The following is a 21063-nucleotide window of genomic DNA, read 5'->3' as shown; positions in this document are numbered from 1 at the left end:
ACCCTGGCTCACCCCAGCCCTCACTCCTCTAGGCCTGCACAGCTTGACACCCACCTTCAGGGTCCAAAAGCTTGGTCAGCCCCAGCTCCTTCTCCGCTACGTTAAACGCGTTCTGCAGGTTGTAGTGGGCATTGCATTTCTTCAGCGTGTCAATATCTATAAGGTCCGGCCTGCAGGGGGCGCCAAAGGGCATACTGTGATTGCCAGCCTGGGGGCTCCACCCACACTCCCCCATGTCTCGCTGACCCCCATCAACCCCATCCTAATGCCGCACCCTAGGCCAATGCTAGAGGACAGTGGCAGCATGCCATGGGTCCCTGAGATCCTGGTATCCCCTGTGCACCCAGACGTGGCTCATACTAACCTGTGCTTGTGGACGATCGCATTGAAGGCCAGGCCATCCCTCCAGCTGGTGGTGAAATTGTGAACGTTGACGTTCTGGTACCTGTAACATACAGACACAGTGGTGAGGGGGTTGGAGCTGGAGCCCCCTACAGAGGAAAGGCCCCATGTCCCATTCTTGACCCCCCCCAAGCCAGTCAGTCCCCTCACCATGGGGCTGCATCAGAACTAACGCCCTCTAGAGAGGAAAGATCTAATTGGATAGCTACTCTTTACCCCTTACCCTGCCGTCTTCATCTGGCACCAGAGCAGCAAGGCATCCTTGGCTGATTTCTTCTCCTTGTTATCCTCAGTCTCCACACTGATATCCTGGATCTGGAGGGTAGATACATAGGCAGCTCCAGGTTAGTCCCACCAGCACCAGACCTCCCAGGCCATGGAGAGAAGGTTCCATGCTCCCTGGCTCATTCTTTCTAACATCACACAATTGGAGGGGGTAGGGTGGGGCTCTTCCCCCTGGGAAATTTGAACCAGGGATCCAAGTGTCCCCCAAGCAGCCACTCGAGTACTGGCATAACACAGGCAGCCATATGGCAGTGGCCTGCATCCATTAGGGGTATGACCACTCCACCACACCAGCAGGGACAATTGTTCCATTGTCACCAATTCTCACCAGGGTTGGCTTTCCATGAGGGGGAGAGGGTGGGGGACTCTGAGACTGCAGAGGGATAGAAAGATTCAGGTCCAGAATGGGGAAAGGGGTGGCAGGGGGCCCCACAGAGGGGTGGGGTGCCAGCCAGGGCGGAGATTGAGCTCCTCCAGGTACCTGGAAGCGGAGGATGATGGTCCAGATAAGGCCCAGTGTGAGGCGGTGGTTGCCATCGACGATGTCATGGGAGCCCATGTTCTCCAGATGCACCTTCTGCTCCTTGAGGAACTGCAGGGCCTTGTCTACATTCTCCAGGCAGTGGATCCGCATTCGCCCTTTGGTGGGCTTGGGCTGGAAGGTGAGAGCATAAGGAAGGGGATCCCCATGCCGCCCACCTCCCCTGCTGCCAGCACCCCTCCTCAGTATCTCTTCCCTTCCACCCCCCGACTGCGCTCTACATACCATCCTCCTCCACTACTGGGATCCCGCCCCAACCACCCTCCAGCCTGCACTCCCCATGCTGCCTGCTTCCCTGCTCCCAGGATCCCACCTCAATCCCCTACCGGCTTGCTTGCCCCACACTGCCTGACTCCCCCTCTACCAGGACCCCCTTCCCTGACCTGCACTCCTCACTGTCGGTTCAGCACCCACGCTGCTTGCAGCAGGCAACGATCCAGGTGCTGGGCTGGATGCACCAGCTAGCTCTAGCTGGGAAGCCGGTTTAACGGGTCACCCACACTGGCCGGAGCATGCTGGAGTTTTGGCCCAAGGCCCTTACAGCTCTGAGACTGACGAGGCAGCTCACCCCAGTCCTGGGAACAGTCTGCTCTTGGTCCCCAACACAGGGGAGAAGCTGAAGTTGCCGCAGGGGTCGGTGCAGGAGCCTGACACTGGGATAACTGAGCACAGCATGGGGCACTGACCACCACTTAACACGCCGCACTGGGAGCCAGGATTCCTGGGTTCTATTTCCCGCTCTGCCTCTGATGTTGGGCAAGTCCCTTCCCCTCTCGGTGCCTCTGTTTTTCTTCCCACCTCTATTCAGATTGAGTTCTTCAGGGCCCAGATCATGTCTCACTCTGTGTCTGGGCAGCGCCCAGCACAATGGGGTGGTGATCTTGGTTGGAGTCCCTAGACACTGCCCTTCCCAGAACTAGGAATCCTGGCTCCCAGCCCACTGTTCTAGACACTACACTACACTCCCCTCCCAGAGCTGTCAAAAGAAACCAGGAGTCCTGGCTCCCAGCCCAGTGCCCTACACCCTAGGACATACTGGAGTCCACCCTTCAGCATGGAATTTCCATGCCTACCCTCCCCATGATTCTGGCTGCCCTCACCCTCCCCTGGGGCTGGGTGCTGCAGGAGCCATCTCCCTGGTGCCAGGAAGCCAGGGCTCCAAAGCAGAGCAGACTGGGACTGCAGCACCTGTGGCAGTGAGGGCAGAGCCGCAGGGAGTGATTGGCCCTTTGAAGACAGCGTGGCGGGCAGGGGCAGCTCAGACAGACACAGCCAGGTGGCTCCAGCACCTGACCTGCCCGAGAACCAGAAAAACCACCAAAGCAGGGCTGGGCATGCAGCCAGACTGCCCCACCCAGCCCAGCACCTGGCATGTAGGCAAGGAGCTGCACTGCATGCTGGGAGCAGGTGCTGAGCTCAGAGGGCAGCCAGGGCATGAGTCACAGAACCAGGAGAAGCCCAGCCTGACAGAGGGAGACACAGCATGGGCTAGTGAGCCAGGCACAGGGAGCTGCGGGTGCTATTGGGATCAAGTCTGCGCATAGGTGGGACAACTAAAGAGAGAGCAGGGCTTAGTGGTTACAGCAGAGGGGGGCTGGGAGTCAAAACTCCTGAGTTCTATGCCAGCTCTGGGAGAGAGTGGGGATGGAGGAGGCTGGGAGCCAGGACTCCTGGCTTCAGAATTGTAGGCGTCAGTTGGATCAATCCTGACTTGGGGAGCCCCCCTTATAGTGGCATGTTCTGTGGGGGAGCAGGATTGGGCATAGGCACCATGGCTGCCCATTTCTGAGGTGCTCCTCCGATAGCCAGTTCTCTTGCAGATGAGAGTAGTGGGTCAGAGCAGGCAGTCTGGGGGTCAGGACTCCTGGGTTCAGTCCTTGCTCTGGAGGGGGAGTGGTGCCTAGTGAGGTGACTCCAGATTCTCCCTGAGGTAATTAAGATCCAAATCGGGCCCTAACCCCACTGATATAAGAAGCCTCCAGCAGAGATGACGGAGCCCAAATATACCATAGCACTACTCCCAGGGTGCCCTGTCCCCCAGCCCCACACTCACCAGCTGCTCACCCGACAGCACCTCCAGTAGGCGGATAAGCATGCGTCCATCGCGCAGGTCATTGTACAGGTCTGCGATGCGGCAGGTCACACGTGCCAGGTGAGAGTTCACCCATTTGGTGAAGGTTTTCTTCTGCACGGCCTCACGCTCATCTGCAAGAGAAGCAGCCACTGGTGGGCACCTCAGAAACGGGCGCCCTGGCGTCTATCCCCAATCCTGCTCTCCACAGAACACGCCACTACCAGAGTGGGGGGCTCCCCAAACCAGGATTGACCCAACCAATGCCTACAATTCTGGATCCAATCCCAGCCCCCTAACACTCAATGCTTCCACTCCCCCACAACTCATTACTGGATCTCATGCCCCACTGCCTCCTTCTCCACCCAGCTCACACCAGTCAGCTCTACCCTACAGTAATAAAATGGCACCTGCAGTCCCAAGTTTCTGGGAGACCCTACATAACAATCCACCCTACTCAGCTCTAGTGCCCCAAGAGACCCTACAATAATAAACCAGCCTGAACATCCCCATTTCTCCAAAGACACTATAATAACAAACTGATCTGCCCAGCCCCCATGCCCCAAAGAGACCCTACAATAAATAAAACAGCCTGTGCAGCCCCAACACCTTCAAGAGACCCTACAATAACAAACAGGTTTGTACAGCCCCAGTTCTCCCAAGACACAATACAACAAACCATTTTGCCCAGCTACATGCTCACAGAAGACCCTACAATAACAAGCACCACCACAACACATGCCTTCTTCCTCCGCTGTAGTAATATTGGGGCTGGGGAGGGAGATACCAGTGGGGGAGGAGTAGGTCTGATTCTAAGGGGCAGGCGGCACAGGGGCATGGAGTCAGTACTGTGTGCCAGGGGAGAGCGCCCCCCGCTGAGCCCCAGTCCACTCCCTGCAGCATAGTGCAGGGTGTAGCTGATAGCTTCCCAGCCCCAGGTGCCATGAGAGGCGTCTGGGAGAAGCGCCCTGAGCCCCTCCTCAGCTGACAGACCTTGGGAGTACCCCCGCCCTGTGAGTAACTCCGCTCCCTAACCACATGCTTATTCCCAAGGCTCCTGTTTATCCACAGCCCCGGCTGGGTGGGTCGTCCTGGCAGGAGCCCGGGGATGGCACAATACTATCTGTTCTTCCAGCCCTGACGTAAGCCTGGGAGATGGCGAGGGAACCGGAGCTCCCTGCAGGCATCCCACACTAGGCACAACTGGATTTACCTTCACCTTGAATCGGCTGAGGGAGACAGGACAGGGCAACTTTCCCCTCTAAGGGACACCAGCTCCCAGTCACCCCAAGATCCCCACTTAGTGCCTCTGTTTTCCCTCCTGCCCTTTGACTGTTAGACTGTGAGCAATTTGAGACAGAGACTGTGTCTGGGCAGCGCCCAGCCCGAGGGGGCCCTGATCGCAATTGGGGAGGTCTGTGCAGCACCCAGCCCAGTGGGGACCCCCGTCTCGGCTGAGCCCCGTCATACATGTAACAACAATGGGAAATGCAGGTGCCGTGAGGCTGGGCCCTGTCCTGCTTGTATCTACCAGAGATCTGGGAAGGGGATGAAGGGGGTACTGTTTGCATGTGGTACTGGGTGTTTCAGTTGGTCCAGGCCAGGGAGGGCTGCAGCCCAGGAAATCTGGGAGGAGCTGCCCTAGCTGGGAGTGCAGGCAGCGTGACCGCAGGGTGATCTCAGGGACTCCCACTCCCAGCTGGGCTCCAGAGTGACTGTGCAGTTCAGGGAGAGACCAGGCCATACTCGTGGGCGGCTCTGCGCAGCCTGGCTCAGTGGGCAGTGGGTGCCAATTGACCAGTGTCTGGGGGTGGGGGAGAAATGGAGGCTAGAAGCCCCCAGCCCCACAGAGCACCAAGGCACCAGGACAGGGAGGGACTTGCCTGCTCCAGAAGGGGCTTCCCCGCTACAGACAGAGCAGGGCTGGGGCAGCCCACTCCCCTCAGACAGCCCAGCGAACGGCAATCTTTAGAAGCTTCCCCAAATGTTAACTGAGCTATTCACCACCAGAGGCTGGGGAGCAGCATGGTCAGCCACAGACAGGGAAACTGAGGCGGGCAGGTCAAACAGGGAGTCTGTGACTGAGCTGGGGATAGAATCCAGGAGTCCTGACTCCAAGCCCCCTTACTCTAACTACTAGACACTACTCTCCTCCCAGAGCCAGTCAGCCAGACAGAAAGCCTTGTTTGATTCTGGCTGTATTTACTGATGGGTTTGGTGCATCCCAGCCTCTCTGGAGGGGTGTGTCTCTGTCTGTCCCTGAATGGCACATTCCCCCCTGCCCCCACCATTTGGTCTGATGACTCCTTGTCAGGGCTGCTGCTCTGAGCAAACACGGACTCAGCCTTGGGCAGCCCAGCCAAGCCCAGCTCCCTCCTGCCCTGACTGACTGCACCGGCCACAGGGGCCGGGGGGGGGGGGGGTTTGTCATGTGCTGAGGTGAGAGGAGAGTGTGTTTGTGCAAGGGCAAGAGGCAGTGCGTCCTGGTGGGTCAGTTCTGGGGAGTGTGCGTGCACATGCGCTCCCCAGTGTGTTGTTGCCCTCATCTGGGCAACTCTCAAACCCCCCTCAGGCAGCTCATCAGTCTCATTTGTTTGGATGCAGGTTCCAGCCCCGACTTGTCAGCAGCTGTTCCTGTCAGGGCCCTTGGGTAACAGGCTAGACCTACTGCAGGTCCTCATCCCAGCCCCCACCCCACCCTGATCTCCTGCCCCCCAACCCCCACCCCTACCAGTTCCTACCTCTCTCCCTGCCCTGTCTGTGTCCTTCACTCCCAACCCACAGCCCTCTGGCTCTGCCAATGACCCTCAATCCTGCCCCTCAGCCCTACCCCCGGCTGCACAAGCCCGTCTCTCTCTCTGTTGCCTCTGAGAATCCCCTTAGTGCTTAATCCTGTGCCATTTGCTGGGCACTGTGGGCAGAGCCTGCCTGTGGGACGCCCGTTTATCACCCCAGGTTCTGGCAGATGTCAGAACCCACCCACTCCACACCCAAGCCAGAAGCAGGTGCCGGCGTCTCCTGTTTGAAGCTGCATGTTCAAAGCCAGGAGCCGAACACTCCCATTCCCAGGACAGCAGTGACGGTTGGTAGCCAACATAGGTGCTCAGCAACCACCTGGGGCGGGGGGGCATCCCCACTTTCCCCTGGACTTGGCCTGCCTTGGGGGACAGCAGGGGGAATCCACCGGGAACTCCCTCCTAGTGTCACATGGAGTTTTTTGCATTTAATTTTCAGTGTTTTCCCAGTGAAAAACTCCAGAAAAGGGGAAATGGGGGGATGTGGAGTGGGAGGGATTTTTTCTTAGGGCAAGCACAGCACAGGGCAAGTGTTAGCTGCCTTCTGACACCCCTTCACCCCACAGGCCCCAATGTAAAGCCTGGGGCCATCACATCTGGAACTGCATGGGGTCCCAAGGATGCTGCTGGGAGGCAGAGAAGCCCTGGGGCTGCTCCAATTTACACTTGGTGATGGGAAGTCTATGTCCAGGAGGCAGCATATCCCCAGCCATGATTCTGTTTGTTGCCTTGAACGCTACCATGTTAAAGGGCTCTTTCCCCTCACGGAGCTCTAGCCTCATGCGGATGTGTTTGTGAGGGCAGTTCTGGGGGCTGGCTGGAGATTGGGGGTGAAGATTAAGGGGGCGTGAGAGAAGCTGGCTGCAGGGAATCCCTTTGCATTGTTGGGGAGGGACTCCTGGGTTGTATCCCTGGCTCTGGAAGGGGAATGGGGTCTAGTAGTTAGAGCAAAGGGGGAGGGGGGAAGCTGGGAACCAGGGCTCCTGTGTTCTATCCCCTGCTCTGGGAGAGGAGTGGGGTCTAGTGGGTTAGAGCGTGCAGGGAAGGAGTCTGGACTCCTGGGTTCTATTCCTGGCCCGGCCCATGACTGGCTGGGTGGCCTCAGGGGAGCCCCTTCCCCGCTCTGTGCCTGTTTCTCCTGCTATGGGGTTTGTCTGCAAAGTGCTGTGAACTCCTGCTCTGGGCTGTGCCCCACCCTACCCCGCTGGCTTCTGGTCTGGGGCTGGTTCATACTGGGGGGGCGGGTCCTGGCAATAAGGAAACCTCTGCCCTGCAAACAGAGTGCGGGTGGAGCCTGGTGGGACTCCTTAAGAAGAGGAGTGGGGGATCCTGTCTGAGAGCACATCCTTGGGAAGGGTCAGGGCTGACTGTGAGGTAATCTGGGGTGGGGGAAGGGCAGCGTCAGTAATTGGAGGAGGGTGAGGAATGGAGACTTTCCTTTCGGGACAGTCTGAGACCAGATCTCAGGGCAGAAAGCACCTTCAAAATGCTACCTGCAGGCAGGTTCACAGCAACCACTCCATTACAAAGGGGAAACCAAGCTACGGATCGGGGAGGGACTTGCCCCCATGGCAGAGCCAGGAGTCGAATCCAGGAGTCCTGACAAACCCTCCCCCCATCTATAACCACTAGATCCATCTCCTCTCCCAGAGTCAGCAATACACCCCAAGAGTTCTGGCTCCCCCACCCCACTATAACCATGAGCCCCCTCTCCCCTCCCGGAGCTGGGGAGAGAGCCCAGGAGTTTAGGGAACCCTCCCACCCCCACCCAGCTGCAGATCACAACACTCAGCCTATTTGCATGTGCGATCTGGGCTGTACCTACCCAAACAACAGGTGTCTCAGTCCAGATGCTGGGGGAGGGAGGCTCCGAAAAGCACTCTGGGGGAGAGCGCCAGACTGAGTCACCCCATCCAGAGCCAGGCTGGAAGGGGAGCACCCGAGACTGGTTAGAGGAGTGGGGCTGGGTGCTAAGGACTCCTGGGTTCTAGTCCCAGTTTTGCACCTGAAACCAGTCCCTTCCCTCCATTCATTCCTCTGCTCTGAGCCTCAACAGTGCTGACTGCAGCCTCAGCCTGTGGGATCTCCTGGCTGCAGGCAGGGCCATGTGCAGTGACCACCAGCAGAAGAGGTTCACCTGCTCCCAGGAGCTGCCTGCCCAGGGCAATGTACCCTCCCCAGCAGCCTGTCTGGGCTGGCAGGACCCTGAGGAGGGGAGCGGGGGTGATTAAGGTCTGTCTGGAGCCTGAATCTCAATGAGGAGGGGGCAAAGCCACAGGGATTGCAGGCTCCAGGGCCTGTATCATCCCTGCCTCTTGCCCCCCTGCATCCTTCCCAGCTCTGTCTCACTCTGACCATCAAGGTCCCCATCTGACCCCCTTGAGAGCTCCCCTGCCAGTACCCACTGAGGGTCTCCACCCACAGATGTTTCAACTGGCTCCCCCATCCAGACATATCCACAGGGACATCCCACCCAGGGGACAACCCACAGTGTTGCCAGAACCCCCCATCCAGAAGCTCTCACCCAGCTCCCACCAGCAAACCCCAAGACATCCCCACCCCATCTTCAGCTGCTGCCCCCTCTTGTGTAGAACATCCTCCGAGCCCCATGCACCATGGGCTTTGCTGCTGCTGTCCCTGCTATGCACATAGGTGGGGGCAAGGTAACCTACATGGCACTAAATTAGGGAATGGCCCGGGCAGGAAGCCCAAAGCTTTTCTCCTACTGCCCCTTGCCCAACACCCACACATCCCCTCTGCTCTCCACTGCTACCCCTGACACGGACTCCCCACCACAGCCTGTCATCACTCCCTCAACACAGGGCTCATGCGCCCCCCACACCCTCCCAGCAGACCCTGAATGCCCAGGCCCCACAGAGAGCAGCCAGCCGAACCCAGCCCAGCCAGCTGCTGTCCTTGTTCCTTGGGACAATGAACTTGGCCAGCAGCAAACACTGCTCATTCCATACCTGCCATTAATAAGCAAGTGATGGGGGCAACCAGGATTGGCCAGATCAGAGCCAGCACCCACTAGAAGGGGAAAGCCCAGTATTCTGTTCTCCGCCCCCCCGAGCCAGCCGGTCCCCTGCTGTGGGGCTGGATTGGAGCTGGGCCCCTTAGAGGAGAAAAGCCCTGTGGCCTATTCCCCACCCTCTGCTGCTGTTTTCGGATGAGACAGTTCCAAGGTTTTACCCTGGCAGGCTGGCATTGCTCTGTCGCAGGCCCACTGGGCCGAGCGTGGTCTTGGGGACGTTGTCATCCCAGTGTGGTATTTACACAGCTTCTCGTGTGCCTGGTATTTACCCATTTCCGGTCCTGCTGCCTCTGCCAAGGCCCATAGCCCTTGGCCCCATGCAGGGCAGATCGGGGAGCGCAGTCACAGTGCCCGGGGACACACTCCATCGCCTTCCTGAGGCTGAGCTGCTCCCCCACATAGCACCTGGATGTATGGTCCCCCTTCAACTCCCATTTCTCAATCTGGGTGGTTTCTGTAAAACACAGCCAACCTTGGGTGTGGCATCCCAAAGCCGCCCCTGCTCTGAACCAGATGGGCAATAGGGGCAGTATGAATTTCCAGAGGGCTCTGCCCCACTGCACTATAGAAACAGGAATGATCCAAGCCCCACAGCCTCAGGTTGCAGCACCACTGGTCCCCTGTTACAGAAAGGGAAACTGAGGAACCAGGAAGGGGAACTGAGGCACCAAGGTCACATAGCAGAGCAGTAGCACAGCCAGGTATCTAGTCCCGGCTCCCAGCTCTCACCATTCAACCCTGCACCCTTCTCAGAGCTGGGATAGAACCCAGGAGCCCTGGCACCTAGTCTCCAACACACCCTGAGGCCCAATACAACACAAGACCTCTGGAGTAAGTCATATTCTAGGCCCAGATTGTAGCTATGCATCCCAAACCCTGCTACGCCTCAGCCCTCCTGCATAACCTTCCCAGACACAGGCATCCAAACCCAGCCCATGGCAACTGGCCCCTTGTGCAAAGGAGTAATTCCCCAGCCCCAGCACACATAGTGTCCTGGATCTTTTCCCTGCATGGAATTTAGAGGGAAGTACTGGGGGTGGGGGGGAGAGGGGGTCAGCTGGAATATGAGACCCCAGTTTTGGGTTGGGGAAAGGAAATTGAGTAGAAAGGCTCGTGGAGTCAGTGACGTTTGGGGATGAGAGTTTGGGAGGTTGTTTTCAGTTTGGGGTGATGGTTTCAGGGGGTGGGGTGCAGTTTGGGTGGAGGCTTCTGCAGTGATAGATGAAGGGGTCAGAGTTTGAGATAATTGTGGAGTCAGTGGAGTTTTAAGGTGATGACAAAGCCAGATGAAGTTTTGGGGTGATAGTTTGAGAGGAGATGCCTGGATAGAGTTTAGGGGTGACAAAGAGGGAATTGTTGGAGTTCAGTGTCAGATCTGGGGTGCAGTCCCTCATCCTCCTATCCCCAGCGTGTGGCCCTCACTGGGGCGCAAGCCGTCACTGTCTGCCAGTGCGCCTCAATCCAGATCTAAAGGGGAAAAAACAGGAGCAGCAAGTGCAGCTCAGAACTCCCAACAGCGAGGGGGGCCTGGAGACCCCTATGGGGGCAAGGGGCTATCACTGCAGAGAACGGGGCAGGCGCAAAAGAATCTCAAACATGCAGCCGCTTTCCCCCCTGCAAATCCCTGTGGAGCGGGAAGCTAATTCCCAGCAGCACCTTGCAGATTAGGGCTCAGGGTCCTTGATGTGGCCGCTTGAGCGGGATAAAGCAGGGAGATTTCAGGGCGCCTGATCCCCCTCAACTTTTACCTATTGCAGTCCCTCCTTGGATCAGCCCCACCCCAGGGGAGCTGGCCAGGCCCCTGGGCAACTCCCAACATCCCATAACCCCAGACTGCAGGGGTCGCTGCCCCCCCCCCCCCGCCCCCAATCTTACCTTGCAACTGCTTGAACCTGCCCTCCAGCACATTAGAGTACTGCGCAGCATTGATGAAGGCAGCAGGGGAGAGCACAGGCAATGGAGGGGCACAGGGCACCTCAATCTGCCCTGGCTCATGCTGGAACATCCTGGGGAGGAATGGGGGGAAGGCACCGATCTCTCCCTAGGGGAGTGGAGGCTGGCAGGCACAGCTGGGCCCAGGTGCTGTGGGGGAATCAGCTCAGCGCTGAGTGTGCAGAGGCTCTGCCCTCCTCCCAGCCAGGATGGGAGGGCGGTCCTGGGCAATTTACATAAAAACAGGTTGGGCCGCTCTATTGTGAAAGGTGTGTGTGTGTGTGTGTGAGTGTGCAGGCAGCCTGCCCAGGGGAGCAACAGCTCCAGCGTTAGAGGCCTGAGCGGACAAATCCCAGAGCTGGGATCAGGCCAAGGCGATGCCGAGTGGAAAGGTGGCAGCGATTCAGTGCATTGGGCTTTACACTGGAGCCAGGACTTCTGGGTTCTATCCCACTCTGGGGTCCAGTGGATTAGAGCTGGAGAGGCTGGGAGCCAGGACTCCTGGGTTCTACTCCCAGCTCTGGGAGGGAGTAGGGTCTGGTGGGTTAGAGCAGGGGGGGCCGGGAGCCAGGACTGTTTATCTGAGCAGAGCCTGACACAATGGAGCCCTGATCTCAGTGCAGGTGTCTAGGTGTGGTTGCAATACAAACAATGACTAGGGGTTCCCCTCCCCTCTCGAACAGGATTCTGACTCCTGGTCCTCTTCTGCCGACCCCTAGAGGATACATTTGGACTCGCACTGCACTCTGCCAGGATGTCTCTCACTGGGCACTTGGGCAGCAGGAGCCGTTCCTTGCAAGGGAGGGGTGTGTACTCAGGGCCAGGAGAAGGTATTTGCACTGGTGGAGGAAGGCAGGCTCTGAGCTGGGTCCCCTGCAGCTGAGCCCCCCGTTAGAGCCACAGCCATGGATAAAGCTCATTAGCTCATGCAGCACATCGCCCTGACAACGGAGGATTTACACCCTATTGTACAGAGCCCTGGGCTTTGTTCCGCCTGGATTCAGGCAGGCCCAGCTCTGGAGCTCCCACCCCTCCCCAGCGGGTAGGACCAGGTCTGTTGGGGTGATCTCTATGCGTTTCATCCTCCCATATCTCCCCCAGTCTGGATGCTGGCCCTTCACCATGTTGTGCCCCACTGCAAGCCCCTGTCTCATTCCTGACCCCCTGCCAGGGCTTAGATGTGACTCCTCCATGCTGGTATCATGTCATTACATGCTATTAGCTGTGTTTCCCCCATTGGCATTCCAGCCCAGCCCAGAGACCCTGCTCTGCCCTGTCACTGAATCTCTCTGGGCCTCAGTTTCCCCCATCTGTAGAATGGGTTTAGACGGTGAGCTCCTTGGGGCAAGGACTGTGTCTGTGTGGAGCCTAGCATGATGGGGACCCCAATCTCAGTCGGGGTCTGTGCAGCACACCAGGAGCCCGAGTCTCGGTCAGTCTCTTTATCCAACTGTAGGACACATACCAATAGCTATGCTACCACGCTCGGCCATACGGCTCCTTCCCAGTGAAAGTTGGCAGCTGCCATTTTCCTGCTATTCCAGCAGACAGTGCCTCCTGCTGGGAAAGAATCAGGATTTTGGTGTCAAGACCAAGTACAGGATGGAGCCAGAACTGGCGGGTTTGGAGATAGTGCGTGAGATGGTAATTCCAGGAGACCCCGGCCGAGACTGACCCGATCGCTCTGGGCACTGCACAGACTCACACTGAGACACAGGCCTTGTCCCAGGAGCTCACAATCGAAACAGACAAAGGAGAGGAGGGGAAAGGCATAAAGAGGGAAGGACTTGCCCAAGGTTAGTGGCAAAGCACAGGATAGAACCCAGGAGTCCTGGCTTCTAGCCGCCCTCCGCCCCCTACACTAGCCCCTACTCCCCTCAAGGAGCTGGGATAGACCCTGGAGTCCAGACTCCAAGCCCAGAGCTTTACCCACAAAACTACACTGTCTCTCTCAGCTTTGCAGCCTGATTCTCATCCCACTGACCTTCCTCCTGCCCTCCTCGTACCCAGTACCTTTCTGTCCTAGTGCCCCCTGGCTCCCAGCCTCCTTGGGATCATCCACCCCACACAACTCTCATGTGCTTTAACTGTATTATCTCTCCTGACTCCAGGCCAACTGGACTTTGTCCATCCATGAACTGCCCAGGCCCTGCTGTCCCTGATCCCTGTTTGCTCCTGAAGCATTGATCTGTTTGGCCTGTGGGGAGCTGTTTACTGTCCTGCCTTGGCTGCCCACCAAGATCAGATCCAGCCACTGTTCCCCCTGCACTCCCGCCCAGGAGCCAGTATGACTAAGAGCCACCTGGGCAGGGGCAGGGCTGGGAGGAGACTCCTCCTAGTATCCCTCAATCCCAAAGGCCCGCAGAGGAGGGAGGAAGGGAACTATGCCTTGGGGCTGTAGTGTCCAAGTGGGATGGGATAGGGGAGGTTTATGAGCCCCAGTTTTTGTACTGATGCCCCCTGCCTTCTAATGGCAGGCCCAGATGGGCTGGGGCTGCAAAGGGGAGGATCCATCGGATGGTGAGGGACAGCAGGGCTGGGCTTTATTAGGGGGAGGATCCTGGGACAGTGGGGCTGGGGGGGGGGAAGGGGGAGGATCCCCAGGACGGGGAGGGACAGCAGGACTGGGCTGCATTGTGGGGAGGATCCCCAGGACAGGGAGGGAAAGTGGAGCTGGGCTGGGTTGGGGAGGGAGAATCCCCAGGATGGGGAAGAACAGTGGGGCTGGGCTGGCCAGGGGAGGGAGAATCCCCAGGAAGGGGAAGAACAGGGGGCTGGGCTGGGGAGGGAGGATCCCCAGGACCTGGAGGGACAGTGGGGCTGGGCTGGGGAGGGAGGATCTCCAGGACGGAGAAGGACAACGGGGCTGGGCTGGGCTGGGGAGGGAGGATCCCCAGGACAGGGAGGGGAGCCTAGTCCAGCCCTTCCCTGGTGTCAGGTGGCTGCCACGCTAGCGTTGCTATGGGAGCTATCGGTCTGGAACGCGGTTAGACTGGTTTGTTTGTGCTGCTTGTGGGTGGGGGGGAGGCAGGCAGGGGCAGACAGTGGGGTGTGTATGGGATGGATGGACAGACAGAGGCTTTGGAGCTCTGGAGTTCAGAGTCTCAGGAGGATCAGTCTGCCCCCCTGCAATGCCCATGTCCTGTGCTGCCCCCAATTCCCCACCTGGATTTCTACCTCCCACTACAAGGTATCTGAGCACAGGAGGCTGGGTGGGGCAGGGATGGGCTGGGCTAGGCAGGACGCCCGCTGGCTCCGCAGGCCTGTGCTGCTCTCTTGTGGCCAATATCAGGGTCACTCTGGGAGCCCCCGCTTGTGGCTGTGATCTTGGTGGGGGCAGATTCCACAGGAGCATTGGGGACCGGTTGAATGGGAGAGGTGGAATAGAGGGGACATCTGAGAACCCCATTCTCTGCTCCCAGCAGGGTCAACCCAGGGCAGTCCAAGTCAGGGCTGGCCCTGCCTTTTGTGGGGAGGGGGAATATGGACACACAGGCCAGCTGGCATCTCCTGTAGCTCCACAGGGAAAGCTCCACGCCAGGGACAGGAGTCTGCCCTCTGGACGCCTGGCCTGCAGCTGCCTCAAGGATGTCCAAAGCCCCCCAGCATGCCCGGGGCAGCAGGGCATGAGAGAGCCCTGTTTGGACCCAACTCACTGGATCCACTGGAATTCAGACCTTTCACCTATCTCAGAGACAGGAGCAAACTGTCCTTGCACTCCAAATTCCCTGCTGGAGCCACATCTGGCACCCATATTCCTTACCACAGCTGACCCATGAATCACAGATCCCCTTGCAGAGCCAGCGCTGTCCCCTGCACCCAACCCTCAGCCCAAGCCAGCGGGGATGCACCCACACCACTCCACATGGTGCCCCTTACCCGCCAGCGCCTTGATGCGGGAGCGCTCGAAGAGGCGGGCTGAGCTGTTCTCATTGTCCCAGTCCTCGTCGGCCAGCTCCCACCGGTTGTTGATGTCATTGTACTGCTGCTGGATCTCCAAGCTGTCATAGTCCGTGGGGGATAGGGTGCTGCTCATGGCGCCTACCACAGGGTCTCTGCATCCACCTGTGGGGGGCCAGAGAGCCGTGAGTATCCTCTGACCCCTCTCTGGCCGGTTCCCCACCCCGCACCCAACCAGTCCCCCTGCCCTGGGGCCAGATTGGAGTCAGCGCCCCCTACAGGGGAAAGGCCTTGCATCCCAGTCCCCACCCCTAGGGGCTGTGTACCCACCTGTGTGGCCAGGGCTCCGGCTGCCAAATCCTCTGCTGAGCTACAGCATGGCCCAGGCTCCCCGTGAGAACCTGAAAGCAAAGAGGCAGTAATGTGAGCCTCCCAGCAGGGAACCCACTCCCAGCAGCACCCCAGGGGAGAGTCTGCATCTGGCATCAGCCCCCCGGGCCCCAGACTGGCAAGGAATGCTTCCCCCTCCCTTCAGCAGGGTGACCCCACACTCCCAGTGCAATCCAGCCCCCTAGTACCCAGGGCAGCCCACTCCTCAATGGGTCTCATCCTGTCCACTCCCCACACAGCCTGAGCTATCAGTGCTCCTGGGCATGGGGACTGCAGCCATGTCCCTTCCCCAGGACCACACCTCCGCCACCACCTTGGGACCCACCAAAGGCAAACGGTCTCTCCTTGGTCCCCCTTCCCCTGGATGGAGGCAGCCAGGTTGGGGGGCAGGACTCCTGCTGCCCCCTCCCCCACATAGAAAGAGGTGGCCATGCCAAATCTGAGTGAGTGGCGCTGCGATTCAACGCACCAGGGTGCAATGCCCAGAGCCCAGCCCTGCAGGACAGGAGCTGCCACTGTGGGGTTAGTACGGGGCAGGCTCACTCTCCAGCCCCCACCCCGCCTGGCTGGTATTAGGGTTGCAGTGTATGGTGATGGGTGCTGCCCTCTCGGCCTTTAGTATAGTGCACCCACTGAACCAGAAGGCCATATCTGTCCTTGGGGCATGGCAGTAGATAGCCCTCCCCCAGGACTCAAGGGCTCACCCTCAGGCTCTGGGTGCCCCGGCCGTGCCCACAGAGCTGATCCCTCGCTGGGCTCATTGACTGCTCTGTGCTCCCAGCTACAAGGGAGGCCCCATACCCACATGGGCTGTGATACTCCTGACCCACTCACCACCCCCATCAGTCAGGGCAAGAGGGTTTAGCACTGGACTGAGCCTGGAGGACAGGAGCGAGAGACACTGAGCCAAACAGCATCCGAACTCTCAAGCTGCTGATTCGGAGATGAGCAGTGACTACAGGAGGGCTGGAACTCCAGATCCATAAAGTGGCTGTTCTCTAGCTGCTAAAGCCCACTCCTCTCCCAGACCCAGGGATAGAACCCAGGAGTCCTGCTCCCAGCCCCACACCCGCTGTAATCCACAAGACCCAACTCCCCTCTCAGAGCTGGAGATAGAACCCAGGAGTCTTGGCCCCCAGTCCCTTGCTCTAACCACTAGACACAACTACCCTCCTACAGCCAGGAATAAAACTCAGGAGTTCTGGCTCCCAGCCCAATCTGGGTCTGAGACCAGAGCCCTGTCACACCAGGCACTGCACAGACACAGTCCCTGCCCCAAGAGCTCATAAGCTAAATAGACAAAGGGTGGGAGGGGAAACAGAGGTACTGAGAGGGGAAGAGACTTGTCCGAGATCACACAGCAGGTCAATAGCAGAGGCAGAAAGAGAAAGAACCCAAGTGTCCTGGCTCCCCATGCGGTGCCTTACCCACTGGAACATGCTGCTCTTGGCTAGCTCGTCCACTGGCCATAGTCTTTCAGGAAAAGCAGTGTGGGCATGACCTGTATTTCTAGGCAAGGTAACAAACCATCCAGGCTCCATGACTGCACTGATGTGAAGCCAATTACAGGCCCCATGTTTCCCCAGCCATTTCACACACTCCCCGGTGCTCCAGGCTCTCAGCAGGGCCCCAGGGACGGGCTGGGAGCACAGCCTGCCTGCGTCTCTATGGCAGTGGCTGTAATTGCATTAGAACAATGCAGGCTAGGCTAGCGCACACATCCCGTCCATGTCACGCCTGGCTGGGGCCGTCAGTACTCACTGGCATTAGGGAGGGAAGTCCATTGTGCTGGGCTCAATGCTATTAGAGGCTGGCATCTGGTAACAAGCAGCCTCCCCTAGCCAAATGATGGCCCTTGGGACCATGGGGACCTCCTGCCCAAAGCTGAACCTTGACAACCCATTGGTCAGCCCACTGGTGCTGGAACTAGGGCTGCTGGGAGTGCTGTCACTCCCCCTGGCTTGAAGTGGTGATAACAAAACACCAAATACAGGGTTTCCATCCAGGGGCGGCTCTAGGTATTTTGCCTTTGGCGGCTTGCCTGCAGGAGGTCCCTGGTCCCGCGGATTCGGCGGCACGCCTGCGGAACGTCCGCCGAAGCCGCAGGACCAGTGGACCCTCCGCAGGCATGCCACCGAAGGCAACCTGCCTGCCGCCCTCGCGGCGACTGGCAGAGCGCCCCCCGTGTCTTGCCGCCCCAGGCACGCGCTTAGCGTGTTGGTGCCTGGAGCCGCCCCTGTTTCCATCAGCAGCACCCCCACTATAAAAATTGTTCCAGCACCCCTGTCTCTGCCCCTGCCCCCAAAGACACAGTCCTGTTCCTCTGCAAGGGTGGGAGGGGATCTAGGGGTCAGAGCAGGGGGGCTGGGAGTCAGAACTCCTGGGTCCTGTCACAGTTCTGGCAGGGAAGTGGGGTCTAGTGGTTTAGGACGGGGTGGCTGGGGTTAGGACTCCTGGGTTCTATCCCTGGCTGTGGTAGGAGAGTGTGGGCTAGTGGTGACAACCAGGCCACCTGGGTTTTGCCCCAGGTCACTATGTTTCCTTAGGCCCTCTGTGCACCTCAGTGTTCACTATCATTCCATGAGGGATAACACCACTGGTCTACCCCTGATCACAGAGGGTTGTCGTTAATGAATGGGTACCTGCAAAGGGCTCTAAGGGGCACTGCGGCACTGAAGGGAGCCTTCGAGGGGGCTGCTCTGAGTCATCCAAGCCTTGGGCTGGATTCTCCCTTCTCCAGCCTCCACCAGTCCCTGCCCTGTTCTGTGTCTAACCTGCCCCGCCTGATGCCTGCTGACAGGGCCCATCTATCATCCTCCTTCCCCAAGACGCTTGGCGCCCTTTGTTTACGCCGTTGCCAAGTTGTAGGGGGGGCACGGGCACCATCTTGGTTCTTGTCCTGCTCTTGCTCAGAGTGATTGAGAGCTAGGCCCATGGCTGTATCAACACAGCAAGGCCTGGAACTGTGCATATTTTCATCTCAGTCTGCTGGGCCTCCTAATAGAGCCAGCCTCTGCATCTCCCTGCTGGTGCCCTACACTCCCCACCCAGCCCCAAGTGCTAAGAGCAGCTAAAAGTAGTAAACAGCTGAGGAGATCCAGCCCTGAGTCCCAGAGGCATCCCATACCAGAACGGGGAGAGCAAAGTTCCACTCTATCCCCCCACTCCACTGGCACCCCACATGCAGCTCTGGGCCCATGAGCCCAAGAACTGGGGGGAATTCACACAGCAGTGGATCCCGGGACAGCTCCTCATATGGTTTTGTCCACTCTGGTTCTTATGTATGGCCCATCACCATGGTATCAGATGCCTTGTCTACACAGACCCTAACCAAGATCAGGGCCCCATCATGTGAGGCACTGCACAGACTGAGATCAGGGCCCCGTTGCACCAAGCGCGGTACACGGCCTGACCAAGATCAGCCCCCCATTCTGCCAGGTGCTGCATAGCTACATAGAGACAATCCCTGCCCCAAAGAGTTTAAAATCTAAAGAGACAAGGAGTAGGAGGAGAAACAGAGGCATTGAAAGGGGAAGGGGTTAGCTCAAGGTCAAGAGAAGAGCCAGGAATAGAAACCAAGACTCCTGACTCTCAGCCTCCCCTCTCTCTAGGCCACTAGACCCAGGTCCCAGCCCAGAGCCAGGGTTTAGACCCGAGCAGTTCTCACTCCCAGCCCCACTTCTCTAACTGTTAGACCCCATTTCCTTCCCATAGCTGGGAATACAACCCAGGAGTCCTGACTCCTAGCCCAGTGTTCTGGCCAACAGGCCACACCCTATGAATGCTAAAGGCCACCTGCTGCTGCTGAGCTGGGTGTCTTGCCGCAGTGCCACGTGGTCACGATTGCTCGGCTCCGTGGTCTCTGTTCCTACAGCTGGATTCCTTCCATGGGCATCACTCCGGCCTACAGATCAAACGGAGAGTCAGGAAAATGCTCACAAAGAATCCCTGTCCAGCCCACACATCTCCGGGGGGTGAGGGCCGGGCAATTCAGGGCCCAGGTACCCCAGGAGCTCAGTGTTAACTGCCGGTTATACACAGAGCTGGCAGCACCACCCAGTGGTTTTCAAACTGGGGTACGCAAGCTCTTGTAAGGGTGTACGCAAGAAAAATCCTGTAATGGCAGACAATGCATTTTATTTAGTAAACCTTGGCAATCTAATCAGCGTTTAATCTCCTTTAAATTAAAACAGCAGCCACATTGGTGTAAGTTTCCTTTCTGCTGTGCAACGCAGAATCAGAGGTTTTCAAACTGGGTGGCCCGCTGAGGTGAGTCAGGGGGTGGAGGTGCCGTGCAGGGCTGTGGGGCTGGCCTGAGTCGTTTGGTGTCACTGCTCGCCTCCCCAAATGTTCTGAAGGGGGTGCACCCCACAATTGGAAAACCTCTAGAAGCTGTTGCTAAATGAAAGGCAGAAATCTGGGGCGGGGGGCACATGACCCTGCCTGTTACCCACCCCCCGCCACGTGTCACCTCTGCCTATCTCAGATGGGGGTGTGTGGTAGACTACCTTATTTGGAAAGGGGTACACAGCCTAAAAAGCTTGAAAACCACTGATTAAGTAAGTATAAGTAAGGTTGCCATTAAAAGACCCTGTTTTTGTTGTTTATAACTTTGCCAAACTTCAGTTGTTCAGGCTGAAATTTCCCAAGCCAGGACTCTGCCTTAGGCTGAAACTTTCTGTGAAGTTTCAGCAAAAATGGTTCAGCTGTTTCCAAAGATGAAACTAGGGAAAAAACTATTTTGCCCATGTTAAAAAAAAATCTCAAATCCATTTTGCTGAGAAGCTCTAGGGCAGGGGTAGTCAATAGGTGAACCATGGGCCAAATCTGGACCCCCAGATGCTTTTGAAAGGACCGTGATATCTTTTAATTAACTTATTATTATCAGTATTGTTATTGTTTTTGTATTATTTTCTCAGGAGACTGGACCTTGACAATACCTTGACCAAGAAATTTTGAACTTGCCAAAAAATAATTGATTACCCCTGCTCTAGGGCCTCAATGCATTGGAGCAAGGAGTTGAAATTTGGCAAGGGGACCGCTCTGGGGTCAGGAAGATGCTTTTTGCTGTTTCCATGAAGATCCACCCAAATCTGGCCTATTTATGAGCCTCAGGGGGGAAAAAATTCAGTTTTCACATGCTAAGTAGAGACTTGTTAAAGTTTGGCAGCTAAATTTTCTAAAGATTCCACTGCGCTGAGCATGCTCCAGACTTTCACATCAGAAGTGAGAGCAGAGAAATGGTCTCTCCTGTGCTCTCAGTGCTCTCTCCTGCTTCAGAAGAAGAAGGATGCAGCCTCACTAGAGTGCAGAGGGGAGCAGAATAGGTGTGGGGAAGAGATGTGGGGGAGACAGGGACAGAGGGAAGATGATGGGGGCAGGAGCTGGGTGGGGAGCATGGGAGTGGGAGAGGGGCAGGCATCCCCAGGATGGGGGAAGAGCAGAAGGGTCTGGTGACTGGAGCTACATACAGGGAGACAGGAGTGGGAGACAACTGGGGGAGTTAGGAAGCAGGGTGAAAGGGGCAGAATGGTCTGTAACCAATAGCGAACGTCCCCTACAAAACCTGGAACTGAACCCAGGAATCCTGAGTCTCTGCATTCCTCTGCTGACAGCAAATAGTTGTGAAATCCACTTGCAAAATATGTACCTTACCCCTTCTAGAGCCTAATCCAGAGAGGATAATAGCCTACTACTCCTACCTGTTATGCTG

The 21063-nt window shown here is 57.7% G+C and overlaps 1 protein-coding gene across 5 annotated transcripts in view; it reads right to left on the bottom strand.

The window, feature by feature from the left end:
- SPTBN2 (spectrin beta, non-erythrocytic 2) overlaps positions 1–21063 on the bottom strand; it is a 56061-nt gene that overhangs the window by 24658 nt on the left and 10340 nt on the right. For 2 of the 5 annotated variants that reach the window (XM_039546018.1, XM_039546019.1), the window contains exons 2-9: positions 19146–19254; positions 15291–15361; positions 14940–15125; positions 3282–3433; positions 1169–1342; positions 626–717; positions 365–445; positions 55–170 (exon numbers count right to left, since the gene is read on the bottom strand). In XM_039546018.1, coding sequence (XP_039401952.1) covers positions 55–170; positions 365–445; positions 626–717; positions 1169–1342; positions 3282–3433; positions 14940–15096 — 772 coding nt within the window. In that variant the 5' untranslated portion in view covers positions 15097–15125; positions 15291–15361; positions 19146–19254. Of the gene's footprint in view, positions 1–54; positions 171–364; positions 446–625; positions 718–1168; positions 1343–3281; positions 3434–11003; positions 12514–14801; positions 14804–14939; positions 15126–15290; positions 15362–19145; positions 19255–21063 lie in introns of those variants that run through there. The other 3 variants (XM_039546022.1, XM_039546020.1, XM_039546021.1) reach the window with 3 other exon arrangements.

Source organism: Mauremys reevesii, linkage group 7, assembly GCF_016161935.1.
Source record: "Mauremys reevesii isolate NIE-2019 linkage group 7, ASM1616193v1, whole genome shotgun sequence".
NCBI lineage: Eukaryota > Metazoa > Chordata > Testudines > Geoemydidae > Mauremys > Mauremys reevesii.
Note: the sequence above shows the minus strand (reverse complement) of the source record. Positions and strands in the feature narration are given on the sequence as shown.